The sequence below is a fragment of the Onychostoma macrolepis genome, chromosome 08, assembly GCF_012432095.1.
Source record: "Onychostoma macrolepis isolate SWU-2019 chromosome 08, ASM1243209v1, whole genome shotgun sequence".
NCBI lineage: Eukaryota > Metazoa > Chordata > Actinopteri > Cypriniformes > Cyprinidae > Onychostoma > Onychostoma macrolepis.
The window spans coordinates 19058411-19079562 of NC_081162.1; the positions used below are offsets into that span (position 1 = coordinate 19058411).

The 21152-nt window shown below is 36.7% G+C and overlaps 3 protein-coding genes across 7 annotated transcripts in view; 2 read left to right on the forward strand and 1 right to left on the reverse strand.

Annotated features, from left to right (window-relative positions):
* sh3gl1b (SH3-domain GRB2-like 1b) overlaps positions 1-2767 on the forward strand; it is a 21419-nt gene extending 18652 nt beyond the window's left edge. For both annotated transcript variants that reach the window (XM_058784873.1, XM_058784874.1), the window contains one exon: positions 551-2767. In XM_058784873.1, the coding sequence (XP_058640856.1) occupies positions 551-744 (194 nt within the window). In that variant the 3' untranslated portion in view covers positions 745-2767. The remainder of the gene's footprint in view (positions 1-550) is intronic.
* Positions 2768-10078, reverse strand: mpnd (MPN domain containing). 3 transcript variants are annotated; one of them, XM_058784871.1, is made up of 14 exons: positions 9897-10078; positions 9665-9792; positions 8891-9093; positions 8038-8259; positions 7530-7641; positions 7302-7380; positions 6820-6916; positions 6634-6706; positions 6477-6553; positions 6235-6403; positions 6070-6140; positions 5895-5984; positions 5549-5641; positions 2768-3368 (listed from the first exon to the last, which is right to left on the reverse strand). In XM_058784871.1, the coding sequence occupies exons 2-14, from the start codon at positions 9666-9668 to the stop codon at positions 3282-3284; spliced, it is 1377 nt and encodes a 458-aa protein (XP_058640854.1). In that variant the 5' UTR covers positions 9669-9792; positions 9897-10078; the 3' UTR covers positions 2768-3281. The 3 variants fall into 3 exon arrangements, with proteins under 3 accessions (XP_058640854.1, XP_058640855.1, XP_058640853.1); XM_058784872.1 differs by lacking the exon at positions 9897-10078 and having other exon boundaries at positions 7335-7380; positions 9665-9866; XM_058784870.1 differs by lacking the exon at positions 9897-10078 and having other exon boundaries at positions 2769-3368; positions 9665-9866.
* A 1939-nt stretch (positions 10079-12017) lies between these two features.
* stap2b (signal transducing adaptor family member 2b) lies at positions 12018-21124 on the forward strand. 2 transcript variants are annotated; one of them, XM_058784114.1, is made up of 15 exons: positions 12021-12363; positions 14284-14355; positions 14575-14694; positions 14823-14879; positions 15423-15577; positions 15950-16081; positions 16354-16423; positions 17206-17308; positions 18172-18264; positions 18710-18802; positions 18965-19030; positions 19107-19172; positions 19942-19998; positions 20222-20335; positions 20484-21122. In XM_058784114.1, exons 1-15 carry the CDS (start codon positions 12271-12273, stop codon positions 20525-20527), a joined length of 1335 nt encoding a protein of 444 aa, XP_058640097.1. In that variant the 5' UTR covers positions 12021-12270; the 3' UTR covers positions 20528-21122. The 2 variants fall into 2 exon arrangements, with proteins under 2 accessions (XP_058640098.1, XP_058640097.1); XM_058784115.1 differs by lacking the exon at positions 18172-18264 and having other exon boundaries at positions 12018-12363; positions 20484-21124.
* The last annotated feature ends 28 nt before the right edge of the window (positions 21125-21152 follow it).

The following is a 21152-nucleotide window of genomic DNA, read 5'->3' on the forward strand; positions in this document are numbered from 1 at the left end:
TTTAGGAATTTTAGTATTTCAACTTAAACATAGCTATTTCAGTCAGTTGCCATGTCGATGGTTCTCATTTTCATTTACGTTTTCATCTGATATTTATATTTTATTTAAAATTTATTTCAATTATTGAAAACTATTTTAATTGTTTTAGTTAACAATAACAATACTGCTATTACACATTAAAGTGTTTAGAAAGCATTCTGTTGGTTCTTTAGTGCATTTCATTTTAAAAATCATTTGTTTTTCAAATATGAGTTTTTTTTTTGTGTCAGATTTTTATTTTTTACAATTAATTTTGGGTATGTATACACAACCTGCATATGACATTTTAAAGTAAATATTTTCTTTAGGACTCTAATTCTTGTCTTATTTGTTTCCCAAGAATGTCAGATATTTGACCTACGAGGATGTAATAGTTAAATTATTGTTATAAGGGCCAACAATATATTTCCTTTTTAGCTTTTACTTCCTCCACTGTATACTAACATCCCTTATTCCCAAAATCCCTCCTTAATATCCCATTCTCATTAAATCTCTTCATCTCTCCTTATAGCAGCGGACCAGCCATGCTGTAAAGCTCTCTATGACTTCGATCCAGAGAACGAGGGTGAATTGGGCTTCCACGAGGGTGACATCATCACTCTGAACAATCAGATCGATGAAAACTGGTATGAAGGCATGCTGCGCGGCCAATCTGGATTCTTCCCTCTCAACTACGTGGAGGTGATCGTTCCTTTGCCACACTAAGAGGTCTTCGTTGAGGAAAAGAGGGGGAGAGAGAGAAAGAGCAATAAAAAAAGTGAAAGGGAGAAAGCTGGAGGGAAGTGAGGTAGGGAGAAAGGAGCCAGTTGAAGTCATCTTGGTCTTCATCCTCACCACATTGTTGCCGTTGATCCAAATGTACCTGTACTCTGGCACTTTTACACGTTGATTTATTTTTTGAAGGAGGGAACTTTGGGAAATGATGACCTTTCACATTCCAGGACTGACTGACTGACCGGTTGACTGACGTATGGACGGGATAACCTGGTCCTTAAGCTAACATTTCAGACACACTAACTCGCTTCATTGTCCAAGTCTTTTAATATTGTCTCATACTGTTTGTGCTGCATTAACTGAAAAGAAATGACAACAGACTATGATATCCCTGTGGTGAAATTATCATGTTTTTATAGAGTAGACAGGCTGTTCTTAATTGTTGGATTGTGAGAATTTTGACTCAACTGGTCCCCTTACTGCCCCTGCTGGTCAGGCTGCGACATTGACCTTCCTCAGATTAAGGAGAAACCGCCTTGTATCTGTGACGAACACGTAAGCACTGTGGGGCTATGCGTGCAATGTCCCAATGTGCAGCAATCCTGAGCCACAGACCTGTAGAAAGGAAATAGTCCTTTTGTACGCTCCATAATTTTAACATTTGTCATCTAATATTTTTTCATGTATATTTTTTACAAGATAATAGAAATTAGATGCTGAATTGCACCTTGGATTATGTCGTAAATGTGAGCTAAAACACCTAAGGGATGTGTTTAGTCAGGTAGAGAGGGTTTTACAGCACTACAACCATTTTGAAACACTTTGTGCCCCCCCCCCCCTTACAACTTCTAACTCACTAAGGGCGGCAGACAAACAATTTACACAGTTTTCTGAAAGAAACACAGCCAAATAGTTCCTCTTCCGGCAGCCTGAATAATAGTCTTCCTCTCTCTTTCTCCTCTTTTGATGTCAGTTTACGGTAGTCTCTACATCTGATGCTGCTGGCAGTGTCCCGTTATTTCAGGTGTGTATATGTGGGCGTGTTTAGGGTGGATGTTGGCTCATGAGCCCCATATTAAAATCTAATTAACACAGAATGTTTTGATATTAAAAAAAAAAAAATCTTCCCATCTTCAGAAGTGAAGGGATGGTGCTACATCTCTTGCTCTCTCCCATCACTTGCAATGTATTTTTAGAGCTTTAAAAGTGTTTGAAGATCTAGTTTCTTCATTACTCAGTTTTCCCTAGTTTTTAGGATGTTTTTTAAAATACTGTTTTGTCACACTCCATAAAAGCATGGACCTGCACACCCTCCACCCTGACTCCCAAGTCCTGTCTGCATAGAGCACATCTGTGTCTTTTTCCTCTCAGCATCTGTTTACATGTTTTGTCCACGGTTTGTTTTGCTCACCGTTACAGACCGACGTAGATGTGCTGAAGCAGACAGGCTACGATCACCGTTTCAATGTGAAAAAAAAAAAAAAAAAAAGAGTTTTAGTGCCTTTTCGATGGCAAGAATGGATCTAGAACACCAAACAAAATATTAATTATGATTTTCGAGCTGATATGTAGTTTCTGTCTGTCCTTTTTCTTTATTTACGAAGGGCTTGTTGGTTTCAGTATTTGGCATGAGCTGTGACCAGATGTACAAGCATGTGTACAGATGTGCATTTGCAACACTACAAGTTTAAGAAAACAACAAATGGGTTATTTCTGTCTAATCGAATGAGGGTACCAGAATGATTTTCATGACAATAAATCATTCTGGTACTGCTCTTTTTAGTATTATATTATTTTTTTTATATGCATACAAAACCATTCAACCTTTTTTATTAATGATTTTTGCATGTTAGCTTAATAGCAGGCTGATGTATGTTGTAGTTTTAAAGTCTCCTCTTGTATGTTTCAGATTTAACTGCATTATATTGTTATTCTTAAATATCCCAAACCCTAAATATTTGTATCTTATTGTGTCCACTTGTCTTTAAGTAAATAAATTCAAGAAAGTACTCCATTTGTTTTGCTTGTGTGAGTATGAACTGTTTCTTTAATTGTATGGTAAGAAAAACATTGCTACGAGGTTAGAAGCCAGAAGCAGACGGAATCGGCATATTTAATTTGTTCCAGTGTATATTTTAAGGTATTCAGCAGGTAAAAGGCATTGTTCCCATATTGTGTAGTCAACATGGCACAAATCTAACCACACAAACAGATAAATACTAGCCGAGAGAGAGAGAGAACTCAATTACCCATCTTCTTCTCTTTCCTAACTACCCACCAAACATTTCTACCACAGAGGAAGACAAGTTTCACAGCACAGATATGGCAGAATCTTATAAACCACAGCCAGTGATACAGACCTAACAGTCCTAAAGGCAACAGTTTGGACGGAAGCATATATGATATATCCTCCATGAAGGCATTTCATATACAGTATAACAGTGCACACACAGTAATGCACAGGGCGGGAGGTCCCAAGTCAACAGTTCTACAGCGTAACACAAATGCACAGACGTAAACTGCTCCAGTCACTGAGTGTTGCGCAGCTGGTTGTACACGTGCTCCAGGATCTGTGCGTACGCCTGGTCTTTGGGTGCGTGGCCACTCAGAGAAGCCTGAGGAAGACAGAAAATGAGCATTTCTTTAAATACTGCTAGTCAGAAATATAGTCATGCTTTGCTGTAAGATGATCGTTAAAGTTACTAACTGTATAATTGGTAGAGACAACTTTAAGACATTTGCAGGTTTTCTGAAAAGTGTACACTTTCAAGTATGGAAGCCCATTTCCACCACAAAATAATTAATAAGTATATAATAATAATAATTATAAGTAATTTTGACTTTCTTTTTCTTACAATTCTGAGTTTATATTTCACAATTCAGACTTTTTTCTTGCGATTCTGTTTTTTTTTTTTTTTTTTTTGTCTGCCATGTAATTAAAAAAAGGTAAATGTGACTAGTTCAAAAAACTTATTTTTTGCAATTGCGGGTTTATGCAGTATCTCACAAAAGTGAGTACACCCCTCACATTTAAGCAAAGATTTTAGTATATCTTCTCAAGGGACAATACTACACAAATGAAACTTGGATATATTTTAGAGTAGTCAATGTGCAGCTTGTATAGAAGTACAAATTTACTGTCCTCTAAATATAACTCAACACACAGCCATTATTGTCCAAATAACTGGCAACAAAAATGAGTACACCCTAAGTGAACATGTCAAAACTGTGTCCAAAGTGTCAATATTTAGTAGGGGCACCATTGTTATCTAGCACTGCCTTAATCCTCCTGGGCTTGGAGTTCACCAGAGCTGCACAGGTTGTTGCTGGCATCCTCTTCCACTCCTCCATAATGACATCACGGAGCTGTTAGATGTTAGACACATGGTGCTTCTCCACCTTCCGCTTGAGGATGCCCCACAGGTGTTCAGGTCTGGAGACATACTTGGCCACTCCATCACCTTCACCTTCATCAGCAAGGCAGTTGTCATCTTGGCGGTGTGTTTGAGGTCGTTATTATGTTGGAAAACTGCTGTTCGGCCCAGTTTCTGAAGGGAGGGCATCATCTTCTGCTTCAGAATGTCACAGTACATGTTGGAATCCATGTTTCCCTCAATGAACCGTAGCTCCCCAGTACCAGCAGCACTGATGCAGCCCCAGACCATGATGCTACCACCACCATGCTTGACTGTAGGCAAGATACAATTTTCTTCGTACTCCTCACCAGGGCGCCACCACACATGCTGGACACCATCTGAGCCAAACAAGTTTACCTTAGACTCATCAGACCACAGGACATGGTTCCAGTAATTCATGCTCTTGGCCAAGTTGTCTTCAGCAAACTGTTTGCAGGCTTTTTTGTGAGCCAGCTTCAGAAGAGGCTTCCTTCTGGGACGACGGCCATGCAAACCGACTTGTTGCAGTGTGCAGCGTATGGTCTGAGCACTGACGAGCTGACCTTCCACTTCTGCAACCTCTAAAGCAATGCTGGCAGCACTCATACGTCTGTTTTTTGAAGCCAGCTTCTGCACCTGACGCACAGCACAAGGACTCAACTTCTTTGATCGACGCTTGCAAGGCCTGTTCCGAGTTAAACCCGTCTTGGAAAACCTCTGTATGCCACTGGCCACTGTAATATAACTCAGTTCCAGGGTGTTACCGAACTTCTTATAGCCTCGGCCATCTTTGTGGAGAGCAACAATTCTAATTCTTAAATCCTCAGAGAGTTCTTTGCCATGAGGTGCCATGTTGAACTTCCAGTGGTCAGTATGAGAGAATTGTACTCAAAGCACCAAATTTTAACTGCTCTAAAACAAGATACACAAATTTGTATGGTATGTATGACTTTTTTCAGAACTGCAAGAAAAAAGTCTGAATTGTGAGAGAAAATCGCACCTTTTATTTATTTTTTATTTATTAATCTTTATTTTTACTTTTTTTTTTTTATTATTTATCCTGTAGCTGCAAGAAGCTTCCATAATTAAGTCTGTGCATATGCACGTGAAAGGTTTGATTTCAGTCAGACTAAGGCAATAAAATGCCAAGTAAAAGTTTCAGTTCTTCTGAAATGACGTCAGTTCGATTTTTGAAGTTGATGCTATCAAAACAACATATCCCAAGCTATCTGACATAGCAATACTGGCTCTAAAGCGAGTTTGGACTGTCCCCTTTGTTGACACTAGTGGCATTGGAATTACACACTTTACTTTAAAGAACATGTTAATTGTAAATCATGAAAATTGATATTGTGTTTTGTTTTTTTGTGTATGCATGAAGGAGAGAAAGTATGGCAGACCTTGATTTTGTCAAGTATTGAGGTATTAGGACTCCACATCTGACTGAACTGCACAAGGTCAGGGGCAGACCGATAAAATTCCACCAACAGCATCTATACACAGAGATAAAAAAATAAGTCTAAGCTTCTCACAAGACTTTACACATCATACTAATTAATTCTACAGGATGTAATTTAGACGTTGGTTTAATCTAATCTAGACTGAGGTGTTATTTATAGCTGCAGGAAATTGAAGAGACAACCAGTGATTTGCTTCAAAAGCTACTATAGAACTATAGAAGAGATTAAAATCGCTGTTTTCCCAAGATGGGCATCGTTGCATAAATTTAGCATGTTGCTATCGTACCATCTCGTTGAGTACGTCTGTAGTGAGGAAGTTGTCTTGCACGTATGTGACCTCTACCGCCACTGGGATGCCATAATCATTGGGTCGTTGCTAAGCAGAAGAAGAAAATAAGAGCAAGCTTAATATTCTGGCATCAACAGCAAAAAAATTTCAGTAAATGTTTAAAAACAGTTACCTCGGGAGGAGGAACTACCCAGAATGGTGTAATGGTGGAGGCCACACCTTGGTTGCCATGGTAATAGGGTCCTATAATTGGCGGACAAAGAAAAGAATAATACAGATCATTTAATAAAATACAGGCTGTGTTGCATAATAATCGTCTGTAAAATCCATCACGCACCACAGATAATCCCCAGACAGGGCTGGAAGCCATTACTGCTGCCTTGTAGGCGGAGCTGGTGATCCATCTGTGAATCTATGTCCTGCAGAGACGGAAGGGCGGGGCCTCGTGGGTGACTGTGATACCATCCCACCAATGACAGCCCCCGCATGAAGAGATTTTGGCAAATCTGCAAAACAGTTAATAAGGTAAACTGCTCAGACTATGTGACTTCACTAACAAAATGTTTTTTGCAGACTGACCTCTTCTTCGACAGCTGGGGCGGCGTCTTTATCTGCCAGCCGTGTACGGCAAGGGAACGCCCTCAAGACAGTAAGCACTGAGAAACATGAAATATACATTTTGAGTGTTTCTAACCTCCAAAGTTTGTACAGCAGTTACAAAAATGATCACACTTACACTGGGTGTTCGTGTCCCATCGGCCCCCTAAATACCCCACCACCTCACTTGTGGTCAGGTGACAGTGAAAATCCTATGAATAGAGGTGAGTAAAAAGGTTTATACTGGCTTCAACTGTTGACACACTATCATCAGTATTGACCGTACTCTTTATTGTAAAATCATAAATCCATGAGCACTTCATACCATTAGCAGCAGAACATTGCTGGACACTGCTACATTAAAAGGCTGGAAGCGGTTGATCGCAGAAAAGGCAGACAGTTCTACGAGAGTGTGAGGATCCCTGTCAAGACAAACAGGAATACTCAGATACACTTTGTTTTGGAAGAAAGTGTATTTATTTGATTAAAAAAAAAAAAAATTTAAAATGACTTTTCTGTTTCATGCACAGCTGAATTTTGCTGCCGTTACACCAGTCTTCAGTGTCACATGATCCTCCAGAAATAATTCTAATATGCTGATTTGGTGCTCAAAAACCATTTCGTATTGTTATCAATGTTAAAAACAGTGGTTACTGTTTCCATCAGTGTTTTTCTGCCTCGAAACTCAAAACCGAACAATTAAGCTTAAATGCCTCAGGCAGGTAAAAGAAGGTGCAACAAATGTCATATAAAACTCTACAACTGTTGTATAAAAAATAAACATTATATTTGTAATGTAATAATTACCTTGAAGCATCTCTAGTGCCAAGAGTGCAATACCTGACTGGAATTCTTTCTCTCTCTCTCCTCTGCATCAGGCTAATGTCTGGAGAGAGAAAAACAGGAAATAACATATATAAACAGGCCAAGTCATGCCTTCTCAGATGTCCTGTTTTGATATGAGGAGTCTAGGTGATTGTGAAGAATGGAGATGTTTCCATGTAATGTTTGATTATGTAGATGATGACATCATACCGTGCAGCTCAGGTTTGGACTTTTTATTCTTGTCCTCTACTAGCATGGTCGTTTTCCCTTCCTCTTCGTCATCATCTCCCATCTCATCATCTTCTCCTTCACTTATCAGACTCTGAGGTAAACAAATCAAATCATACACAAACTGCTGGCTGCACTGTGATTGTTTATATTTATTGTAACTCATCAATAACCTTTTAAATTCTTGGTTACTATTATTTACATTTTGCAACATCTTTCTTTTCTTTTGACTAAAAGTCTTTGCACACCTCGTCCGATATTTTAGCACGTTAAAAAATATGACTTCACGTTGTGTCAATCACGGTTACACACTGCCTCCGAAACTTTCGTCCATCATAAAAAAAAAAATTTGGATCAGGTTCGATTTTCTGCGTTTTCGCATCCATAGCAAGCATTTTAGGATAGGAAAGGTTCACGAATACAAAAAAAAAAAAGGAAATTTCAGTCTCAGTGTGCAAGGACCTTAAGTCATTTTTCCTCCATTGCTCACCATGTCAGCACTGGGCTGGTATTTGTGTAGCCAGGTGGTTTTGTACTGGACCAGTTTCTGTCCCCGGTAGCGCACCGAGGCCCAGCCACAGCCAGACTTCTTGGCCGGGTTCACCAGACGCTTGCAGTGTGTTGCCCAAGCGCTTGGAGAGTTAAAGATCTGCCCAGTCTCCACCCAACGAATCTTCCCATCATTCAAAAGATCTCCAACAAACTTTTTACCCTGTGGAGAGACAGACAGAGTCCTTAAACCTGAGCAGAGAAGTATTAAAGGCATAGTTCACCCAAAAATAAAAATTCTGTCATTATTTATTATTTACCCTAATGACAGTCATGCTCACCATTCAGAAAAAAAAGAAAGGAGCTAGTTAGGACATTCTGTTAGATCAGGGGTTTTGTTTTAAATATTTTACTTTCAGATGTCATGGGCCCCCAAATATGATTATCTCTGTGAGGGGGACGCCCATCCTAAAACTGAAAAGAAAGCTATATATTTTTATGCATAAAGACAATTTATATTGTGAAAAATCAATATTATATGTAAAATATTATTTGGAAAATATTTTCATTGCATTCCATTATTGGTTATTTTTCTACACACTACAGTACGGTACTATTTATGTAAATATGTTTTATGGAAATCTTTATTTTAGAACATTTTTGCTTTTATTTTAATCTTCTTTTTATATTTTTACACAATTTTTCCATAACGTTTATACAGAGCCCCCAGCACTCTCTTGCCCCATTTTTAACTAGCTTAGGGTGAACAGATTTTCTTTAATTGGTGAACTATTTCTTTAACAATAGAATATACAAGTGGTAATAGCCCTAATGGTGTCATTTCTGGACAGTACCAGGTAGTGTATGGACAGAACTCCGTCTCCAGGCTCCACAAGCCCGTCCTTTAAGAGGACTCTCAGTGTGATGCCTCTCCTGGTCAGGAGGGAACCCCTCCCAGAGGAAGCTCTAAGGTCTGCATCTTCGGCCCCACTCAACTCCTCATCCTCTTCATCCGCTCCTTCCTCGACCACCTGAGGAGATGAGGGTGGCTCAGAGCCTGAAGACAATGAACAGACAGAAATACTGAATTAATTCAGGCAAGAATACATCATGCATATTTATTAAGCAATTTTAATATTAATGAGGTGAAGTCATATTAAACCCTTGCAAAGAGAATAGACATCATCTACTCTTTTACTCAAGAAATTAAAAGAAAAATCACATTGGTTGAATGGAAAATTGAATTTAGTAACATTTGACAGTTTTAGGTCCTTAGATCAAGTTTTCAAATGCAATCTCACAAACTTGTACATTGTAAAATTATAATGTCCTTTAAACAAAGTCTTTACTCGGGACTCTAGACTCGTGTGTGGGAAAAATATGTATTTTATTGTGGGACAAAAATGGTAAACACAGCGAAGCGCACATCAGGGAATCAGCGAGCGTCCGCTGCCATCTCCATCTGACAAGCTTTTTTCGGAAATTGAAACAAAACGGTTCTGATAATATGTCGAGAAATGATTCGTCCTTCGCGTGTTTTGTTCTCGCTGCTCTCCGCAACCCCGCGGCCTAGTAATTATTAATTTCACCCGCTTATTAAAAAATTACTAATTTTTTTTTATTCTCACCCATTTCGCGATAATCGTCGGAAACGCTTTGCCCTGAGACTGCTCCACAGACTGGTGTGATGTCTTTCTTTCCGCCACTTCAGTTCAGCGGTGTTAATGTAACACTTCTGAGGACACTCGCCACCAGGCTGTTATTCAAAAACATAAAATGAAGGCGTGTGTGTGTCTGCAGTGTAGTTTCCTTGTGTAGTGTTTCTTTAATGTCAATTCCCCTCCCCTTTCTCCCTCCTACCCGTCCTTGTCATTTACTCCCCTTTATAAATTAGCAGTGTTTGTGGTGGTAGTCTCTCTCCAGCGCGGGGGGATGGATGTGTTTTGCATTGCTGTTACAGCGGAAGCATTACTCGCGGAAATGTTACACGCAAATTGGCTGCCATTGTTTGCCATTTTTCTGTTTATATCAGTTAAGATACAGTTTCTAATGGCCCTGGACCACGGTCAAATGAGCAGTCGACTGTCTGGGACCCAGTTTGGGGACATGCGTACATAATATAGGATTTACGGTAATGAATGGAACGCAGTGTCTGATTCTGACCACTAGATGTCGTCAAAGAACGATGTATTATTCCAGCGCATATAGAAAAACTGAACCGTCAACAAATGTGACCAATTTTTTTAAATTGAGATTTATACATCACATAAACTAGCTTTCCATTGATGTATGGTTTGTTAGGATAGGACAATATTTGGCTGAGATACAAATTTGAATAGCCTATCTGGAATCTGATTGCAAAAAAAAATTCTAAGTATTAAGAAAATCGCCTTTAAAGTTGTTCAAATGAAGTTCTTAGCAATGCATATTACTAATCAAAAAATACGTTTTTGATATATTTACGGTTGGAAATTTACAAAATATCTTCATGGAACATGATCTTTACTTAATATCCTAATGATTTTTTGGCATAAAAGAAAAATCTATAATTTTGATCCATACAATGTTTTGTTGCAGATATATAGATATACCCGTGCTACTTATGATTGGTTTTGTGGTCCAGGGTCACATATTTAAAAATTATCAACACAAAAATCACCATGTCATCAGCCCAAACCTGAAATGTTTAAGGTTAAATAAAAACATCTGTTTAAAATATGCTATCTTAAATCAAACTTCAAAATATACTATATTTATTTCAAACAATATCATAACCCCTTAATGACATGAATCAGGTTTTCCAGAACAACCTCTTTTGTCATTTTTGTAGTTTCTTTAAGGAAACACTTTTAGCATAGTGTTTCAGATGTCATCATTGTTGCGTTAAATAATGTAATTAATGGACAAGACAGTCTAAAGAAAGTGAAAAGCCAGCCGTAACTGATTATATGGGTTTGTGTGTGTGTGTGTGTGAGAGAGAGAGATAAAATATAGCCTATGTTACTATTTTACACACACACACAAAAGACTATTATATAAAATTGTATGTGTGGGTATGTTTTGTGGAATTATTTTATAAATAAAGAATAATACCATTATACATTTGTGTGTGTGTGTGCGTGTGTGTGTGTGTGTGTGTGTGTGTGCGTGTGTGTGTGTGTGTGTGTGTGCGTGTGTGCGTGTGTGCGTGTGTGCGTGTGTGTGTGTGTGTGCGTGTGTTTTTGTGACAAATGAAGACATAAATTTGTATAATGACAAGGGTATGACATAGGTATTACAAGGAGAATGTGAAAGAGAAAATCTGAAATAGCACAAAGTTTCCTGTAAGGGGCAGGGTTAGGTGTAGGGTTGGTGTAGGGCAATAGCACATACAGTTTGTACAGTATAAAAACCATTATGCCTATGGGATGTCCCCACTTTTCACAAAAACAAATGTGTGTGTGTGTATGTATGTATGTGTATGTGTGTATACATATATATATATACATTTTATATATATATACACACACACACACATACATACATACATATACATATATATACATTTCATTTACATATAATTTTGTTGTAAATCTAGTAAAGATGTGCATTAATAAGTACAAAAATTTATATTTGCCTACAACACTGATTTAAAGCATTTAAACACAACATTTTCAGATACAGGGAGAGTGATATAAGTATGTAGGCTAGGCTATGAGAAATCTTTGGATAACCCCAAATTGCTTGTTAGGACTCTTCTGCTTAGTTACTAAACCCCTTGAGTTTCTGTAACAGTTACAATCAAAAGAACTTAAATTTGTTTTTATCAAAGCGTCCATTTATCGGAAGCGTTTTGGAAATTGGCGTTACTTTAAACCGGGTATTTCCCCATTCGCTTATGTCTACATGCCTAAAGGGGTGGTTATTTGTGTGTCAGCTTTACAATTCCTCTGAATAGGCGGGACTTTCGTGCCTTCCGGCAACCCTCGAGCGCACCTGACTCACCTGTGTACAGGTAAGGGGTGGGAGAGTAGGATGACAGCACGTAGACCTCTTCAAATAAGCATTGACTTCGGTCGTGTTACCTGGCTCACAAGCTTTCTCTTCGTCACTAACTTTTTATAAAGCTTTAGCACGTGAACTCTATTATGTAGGCTATTTGAACGTTTAATAACGCATTAAACGTGCAGGTGGACATTGAAGCGTCTTTTTTCAAACACTTTTATAAGAAGTTTGCCGTTGACGGGAGTAACTTATGGCAGCAACAAATCGCTTTAGACGAGTGAGATCTCAGCTGCCATCATGCTATTACGAAGGCTATCTGGAAAAGAAATCAATCAAAGATAAGGTGAGTCAGTGTGTTTGTGTAGCTTACACGCACGGTGACATTTGTGTTCATTACTGAGGGAAACAATAGCTTAAACCATCGTAAAGAGGTGTTCCATCTGCATTATCTTAAAGGTGTACCCCAAAAACAAAGATGTTGTCTGCAGGGTTATTTTCTTCTACACCTGTTCCTGTATCTTCATCATGTGCATAAATGGTTTGGGTTATTATACAAGTGCAAAACGTAAAAAGCCTTTTCCTTACGATAGGATACATGATCGGAGGCTTAAGTTTTATCAATTTGTGTAACCCATTTTGTCAAAATGTATTCATTCGTGTTATTTATTTTTTTAAACAGTTAATTAGATGTTACCACTTAATTTAAGATAAAAAGTCACTGGTTTGCATAAAAAGAATTTACTGTGCTTCAGTTAGAGTTTAACAGTGTGAACCATCTTATCATAACCATGGGTTGTAATCTTTTACTGTCACGCATTACTTGTGTTACTGTACATTTTTAATCAGCATTTATCACTGTATTTCTGTAGGATCCCTCTCTAAATGGCACAAACAACAGTCATTTGAATTATCTCATGGTTAATCTTCAACATATCATATTTGGTGTCTTTAACTTCTTAAATATTGAAAATTATTTAAACGTATGTATTAAACCTACTTATATGTTAACTATATCTATAGTTTTCTGTTGTACTTGGAAATATGCATCCTAATAATGACGCTTTTTTTTTTACCCATAAGGCTAACCTTTGTACGAAATGTGCATTTTGAGCAGTAACACAGCATGTTCAGTGAAATGCTTTACATTTCAATATAAGTAAATAGTAAATACACCAAATATAAAGATATGACCAGGCACTATGTTCTATGAAATGCTTTACGTTTCAATGTAAATAAATAGTAAAGACAATAAAGATGTGACAAGTAAACCTGAAGAAAACAGGAGAAGTTTCCTGTGGCCATCAAAGCAGTATTACGCAAGTGTCTGTCACAACATGGAAACTCTTTTCCTACAAATGTGAAAATGTCGTCAAAAAAACTGGTCTGGTGGCATATTTGCGTGCAGATCCAACACTACAGATAAATGATTTGCATTTATTGAAGATGTTTTTAGTAAAAAATATTCTTTTGTTTTACATATCAGGTCTTAGCTTACATCCAGCTGGTAGAGGTCATCACCACTAAACCATTTGTGAACATTTTCTCATTTATTTGTTCATAATTTATTGCTGGTCAGCACAGGGTAAATATTTTGCATTGTGACTTGCGCTTTAATTTGACGATACACATTTCTAATAGTTTAGGATCATAACTAACATAAGATAATTTAATTTCATGTCAACTGGTTAAAATTACTATAAAATAACCAAGCCTCTGGGTCGTGTCTTCTTTTTGAAGTGTTTATTATGAATTCAGGCTTTTCATTCTTAAAAAAACATATGCCGTTTATGAAAACACTATATAAACCTGGAAATAGAAATGTGGTGAGGTAAAATTAATAGTTCTGTCAAACGATTAATTGCGATTAATCGCATCCAAAATAAAAGTTTTTGTTTACATAATATATGTGTGTGCTGTTTATATTTATGTATATACACAGACATACAAGTATATATTTCAGAAAAATATTTGTTTATATATTAAGTTTATAAATATATATGTGTAAATATTTTCAAAATATATACTGTATGTGTATGTGTATGTGTATACATAATAAATACACACAGTACACACATATATTATGTAAACAAAAACTTTTATTTTGGATGCGATTAATCATGATTAATTGTTTGACAGCACTAAAAAATAATAATAAATATTTTTCAGTAGATATTTATTTTTATTATTATTGTTGTTGTTGTTGTTGTTATTATTTTCAGAAAATGTATTTATTTTCAGTAAACATTTATTTTTCTTTGCATAGATGGGTCGTAAACTCTGGACCAGTCTATGTGGCAATTCACTCTTTTTCTACAATAACAACAAAGACAGTGTTGTAAGTGATTTTTACAAGATGCCTTTTCAATTTAATTTTACTGTGTAGCTGCTAGAGAATAATTTAAATGTGTGTGTGCATTTTCTAACATGTATTTGAATACATTTATGCAAATTTACAAGCTTGCAGGGCTGAAAGATGTTTGATTCTGTACTGTACATGTTTGTCTATATACAGATTATTAATACATCAACTTTGTGCTTGTGCTTGTGAATACAGTATATAGAGAAGCTGGAGCTCTCTGATCTCGTCTCTGTATCAGATGACTGCTGTCGTGACCGAAATCTGGACACTGCTAGATTCACTCTGCACATGAAAAATGAAGACATCAAAATGATTGTAAGGACTTTGTAACTCTGTAAAAAATAATCTTGACTTTGATTTCACTGCAGTACACTTACAGCTGTTTAAACTTGAGTTATTGAAATCTGATAATACACAGTTACCCATGATGCATGTTTTCTCAGGCCCCCAGCCTTGAGACTCGAGAACTGTGGAAAGGCTTCATGCTCTCAGTTTCAACGGTTAGTTGTGCTTCTGAATAACACCTTTAATGTATAATGTGGTAAAAAAAATTTAAAAAGTGAAAATTTGGAATTTTCCCCCATTTTTTCATGTAACAGAACATTTTAGGATATTATTGATATATTTAGGATTTTATGGAGGTCGATTTGCCAAGTAAACCCATTTTGCTAAAGTGAAATTCTAAAGACATCACTAGAAATATGAAGGTACAATATTTAGATGATGTCTCCTCATATGCATTTACACTACAACTATTAAATAACTAGTTGTCAAATAACGCTGCAGACTTTTATCAGTGTTTTGTTCAGATGAGACACATAAAGTTTTATTCATGTGTAAAGGCAATTGTGCTGTGATGACTGATACACATCTTTCTTGATCTCAAAGGCTAATGTTCACTAAACCAGAGATTTTATTTTTATTTTTTTTACTTGATGAACTGTCAGTACCTCTGTATGACTTATTGTTTGGTCACCATGTATCACAAGAAACGGTCCTATGTCATACTCAAAATAATAATTCTCACTGTTTCTGTCCTTCAGCAATCTGTGCCAAGTTCTCTGAACCTGCTGCCTGGCCAGATTCACATGATGAAGGAAATAATAGAGAAAGAGAAAATAAGGCAGCGGCTTCTTTCAATTCCTCCACCATCCTCGTGTTCTGACAATTATGTTACTGTACAGTCAGACATGCCTTCGTAAGTTAAAACTGCTTGCTTTACAAATGCTAACATAACATCAAAAGTTAAAGGTGATGTGTGTAATATTTTTGATGTTTAAATACTTTGTCCCGGCTTAATAAGAAGGGACAACAAACTAAATCCATGCCATTGGTTAAAATGAAAGTATCAGTTTGGCAGAGCAGTGGCAGATGGGGAGGGAGGTGGGAAAACTCTCAGTAGTTTTGACTGTGATACAAAAATTACACACTTAACCTTTAATATTATGTATTGCTTTGTTAGTGATAGATGGTCGTTTCTAGCAATTTCTGGTCTTCATGTGATCACAGTGACTGAATGAATTAAAATAACCATGCCTGTTATGTAATAATACAATAATGCTTTGTGCAGGTGTTATCATAATGTCACTCGTGTCGAAGCTGAGTACTTATTGGAAAGGAACTCTAAACGGGGAAACCTACTGCTGCGGCCGGGTCATGATGGGACGTCTTTCGCTCTCACTACGCGCCAAGATATTAACGGGTAAAAGACACAATCTGTAGTCAGTAGAGCGTCATGTTGAATGCTGGACAGACAGAGATTGCTGGATGGCCTCGAGAACTTTATCTTCTCATTTATCTTGATCATCTGAATTGCTGGTTGAACAGTCTTGAACCTTAGACCTTGATCCTTTGAATAAAGCATGTTACACAATAGTCAGCATGTTCTGGGAAGTTCTGCTTTAATAAAACTGAATATAGCTGTATTAGTTAAGACTGAATATATCCTGAAGACTTTTATCTTGTGCTCTACAGACCAGTATTCAGACATTATCGTGTGTCTCGGAGGCACGAAGGAGGATTCGCCATTGCTCTTGAGACTCCTGTAAGTAATAGTTTGTTCTTTCATTTTCAGATGACTTTAGATGAAAAGCCTCTGGTAAATAATAGATTTGTTTCACAATATGCCTGACAAAAGCTTGAGTGTATAATAGGAAGACTCTCTGAACACCAAGCAATGTATTTAATCATCTGCAAATTTGTAATTTCGTGTGAACTCTGAGCTCTTGCGAAAGACACTTTGTTCAGTGTCTTAATATGTGATTGCTCTGAAAGCGAAGAGGAAATTCTGATAAGAAAAAGTTTTATGGGTCAGTGTTGGGAATCAGATGCAGTGGATCAGTACAGCAGATGTGTTATACATTAAACATTTCTCAGAAGTTACCACAGGGCTTTATATACTTGTGATAATTTGTGATTTGAGCCACTCTTTCTCTTGATTTTGATCTTAAACCACACCCTAGGCCAGAGGTGTCAAACTCAGTCCCTGGAGGGCCGGAGCCCTAATTAAACACACCTGATCCAACTAATCAAGTCCTTCATTCTTATTTGAAAACTACATGGTTTGTGCATTGGAGCAGGGTTGGAACTAAACTCTGCAGGGCTGCGGCCCCTCTTTGACACCCCTGCCCTAGGCATTCAGTGGCATCTGTAGTTTTTGCGTATTACCGGTTATGTGTGTTTTTGTGTATTTAGTGGTAAATGCTTCTCCAGTGAGCAAACATACACTTTTAGCTTGTCGCCACAATCAAATCATTTACTCTGGTATGTGCATTGATGTATCAGACGATGCAAGTGTGTTCACACACCATGTTCATAAACACACAGATCACCTGTGAGACCCTGCATGATGTCGTTACCTGCCTGCTGGAGAAGACCAATGGGGTTTTGGTGCCTCTTCTGATGGAGGAACACTATCATGATAAAATCAGTAAGAGACTATTTTAGTAGAGTTTTTCAGAAAGTTATTAGGGAAAAACAGCCAAACTGACATACTTGTCGGTATGAATCATACATCTATAAATGTTAACATTATGAAAGATGAATGACAAAAAATATGTCCCCCATCATAGAAATTTGTAGAAAGAATGATTGACACACTGAGATTAAATATTCCACTGTTGCTGTTTTACCTAAAATTAATAAAAAATTTAGACATGGGTTTCCAGTTGGCTGACATTTTTTTCCCCTTTGATTTGATCATATAAAAAATACATTGCACAAAACATTTTTTTCTAAGAAATATTTTTTTGTTCTTTTAATTGTTTGCTTACCAAGTTCTTTTTGGTTTATTTAAATTATAATTTTTTTTTTTAACTAAACACATTCCTTCAATCCATAAAGCTTTCATTCAGAAACAGTAAATTTGAGATTTTTGACAATATCATTCACAAAATAAGTGTAAAAAATGCTTGTAAAGTTCCCAGAGCTGAAACCGCGTTCTTTCGTAATGAATATGGTTTGCATAAACACATTGGTTGAGAACTAGTTTGTTTGGTAGCGTGCAATAATACTTGTCATTCCATTCTAGATGAAACTCGTAGTTTTGGTTCTCTCTTTTTCTGACTTAATGAATGCTGGTATTGTTTGTATTGATTTTAAAGTTTAAAGTTACAGAGGTGAGACACACTTTCTCCACAGAGCAGGGCAGACAGAGTTTTACAGCAAATAATAAATAAAAATAACTTATAGTATCTGAACACAAGAAAAGCAATCTAAGAGAAATAACTGGCAGCCTCGTGTGGGTTAGTTTAACAGGCCTGATTTATACTATTCTTTTGTTTTTCCTCTCAGTGATCGCTAACACCGATAAGGAGAATGGTGAGACAAGTGTGCACTGTCCCAAAGTCTCTTCGTTTACTCTTCCAGCGCCACCCCCAAAACCAGGTAATGCATCTTTAAATCATCGTAATGCACAAATGCATACTGTTAATGAATTTATATATCATTTTAAACATATTGTATTGACTTTTATGAGTGTCTAATTTAAACTGACAGCCCTCTTAGAAGTAAATTAGACTGATACCAAAGCTGAAACAGTTTTTCACTATGAATATGGTCTCTTTTGCATAACAAACACATTGGTTGAGAAGCAGTATGTTGATAGCGTGATCTAATACTCATTCCATTATAATTTAAATTGAGACACACATTCTCCACAGAGCAGGACAGACAGAGTTTTACAGCAAGTAATAGTAATGAAATAGAGAATATATCAAATTACTTTTATTATTTCAATGCAAGAAAAGCCGTCTAAGAGAAATAACTGGCAACCTCATGTGGGCAAGTTTAATAGGCCTGATTTATACTATTCTTTTGTTTTTCCTCTCAGTGATAGCTAACACAGATAAGGAGAATGGTGAGACAAGTGTGCACTGTCCCAAAGTCTCTTCGCTTACTCCTCCAGCGCCACCCCCAAAACCAGGTAATGCATCTTTAAATCATCTTCAAGCACAAATACGTATGATGAACTTACCTATCATTTTAAACATATTGTATTGAGTTTAATGAGTGCCTAAATCCAGCTGCCAGCTCTACTCTTAGAAGACATGAAGTGTAGTGTAACTCTTTTGATTTGCATGTTCAGTCCCAAGGAATCAAAGATCCAGTCCAGAGCCAAACACACAGGAAGGCACCTACATCAATGTCTCAGGTGAGTCCTTTTACACTTCAGAATATCTGTAAATCGAAGGTTTTGCAGTTCTTTAGCTTCTTGTAATGTTTTGCAGATGTTGGAGAGTATGAGATGGATGAGGCAGCATGTTCTCCACCTCCTGTCCTGCCACGTCTTCCAGGTAACACCAAAAGCCCAATGTCCCAAACTCCTAATTAAAGACTTATTACATCAAATTTTCAATTCCAGCATTTCTGTGTTTTTAACAGTTACCTTTGTGTTGTGCAATATACAATATCATTTAAAAGTTTAGGGTTTTAATAGAAAAGCAATGAATAGTTTTATTCAGCAGAGACGCATTGGTCAAATATACAAAAATACAAACATTTCATGTCTTCCAAGAGTCAAATATTCAAATATGTGGACAATAAAGACATTTATAATGTTACTAAAGATTTCTATTTCAAATAAATGCTGTTCTTTGGAACTTTATTTACATCACAGAATAAAAAAATCACAATTTCCACAAAAATATTAAACATGTTCAGCATAGATAATGAGAAATGTTTCTTGAGCACCAAATCAGCATATAGGACATTGAAGACTGGAGTAAAGATGCTGGAAATTATATTATAAAAATCTATTAAAACAGAAAAGCATTTATTTAAAATTTTAATAGTATTACTTTTTTTACTGTGTTTTTGATCAAATAAATGCAGGCTGAGTGAAAGAGACTTTTTCAATTGCGTAAAAAAAAATCGTATCAAATACTGTATGTTATTTACTATATAAAATTATACTGTGTAATTTATGTCATTATCTTAACACTTTATCAATAAGGTTTAATTTGTTAATTTATACTTCTGTTCATTGTTTGATATTTACATTAACATGCTGTAAAAAAATATTGTTCATTACTGGATCATTCTGATGGTGGTGTTTCGTTTTAGCGGGGCGACATTTGCCGCATCAGAATTCAATGCCTCCAGATCTAAACAGTGGTTCAGGTGAGTTCAGTTTGAATTGCTGTCTGGGCTGAAATACTGATATCTTGAGATCGCAGATGATTTGGGTGAGGGTGTTGAATGATGAACTACTTTTTATACCTTTAGTCAGAGCAAGTTTGAGCTGTGATCACTTCCCTCTTGTTGTTTGGCAGATCTCTGGATTTAGTAAATAACAATTTCAGTGAAAAGGAGAGGCATCTTAATGTTTTCTGTTTTAATGTAGACGTTGAAAGGAAAGCTTTGGTACCTCCTGGCTACGCTAAAACAAGTTCCCGAAGCAACAGTTTGTCAGGCGTGCCTAAGAATATTCCCAAGTGTCAGCGACATGTTGACTTAAGTAAGAACAATTTCTTGTTTTGTGCCACTATTTCACTCTAAATCTTTTACTTTTGAATCAGAGTAATATTTCCTGCTTCTGATATCCGTAATTTTTTTTTTTTCACTCCAACAAATCCATAACTCGCTGTTTTTTTTTTGTTTAACAGATGGGCTCCAAGAGGTTCTTAATAGGAGACGAAACCAGGAGTAAATGATAATAATAATGGTTTCATTGTGGAACGAGGAATAATTCCTTAGTATTAAGCTCGTCTTAAATCTACACCAGCAGATATATGGATACAGCTTCACTCTCCTGAACACTGTATCTGTGATATTCGCCCACTGCTGTCCGGTTGGATCAACAAATAGGCCATTGAATCAAATGTTCTTTATTGATCCTTTCAGCATTATGATGTATTAGTTATCGCAATCGTTTATTATCGATCATCATGTGTGGCGTCATGTAGCTGCTGACTGTAAATCACTACTGTTGTTTGTGTAGTTTATCTCATTGATTTATCACAGGTTATTCAGATGAAAATTCACATATAATATTCCTATGTGTCAGATAGCTGGTCTACGTCTCTTTTCTCTGTCTCTGATCTTACAAATATCAGGCTTGCGAAAACAATGACAAATGGTTGTTGATAATATGATTGTGACTTTACTATGTGGGGAAGTTGCAGGTCTTCTTTCTCCAGATAGAGAAACAGATCAAACAAATGTTGTTTTTCTGTTCCTGTTAAAACATGTTTTATACTATATATTTTGAGACCAATACAATGATCATGGAAAAACATACCGTGTCACGCTTGCTTTCTTGTGTGGATGTGAAA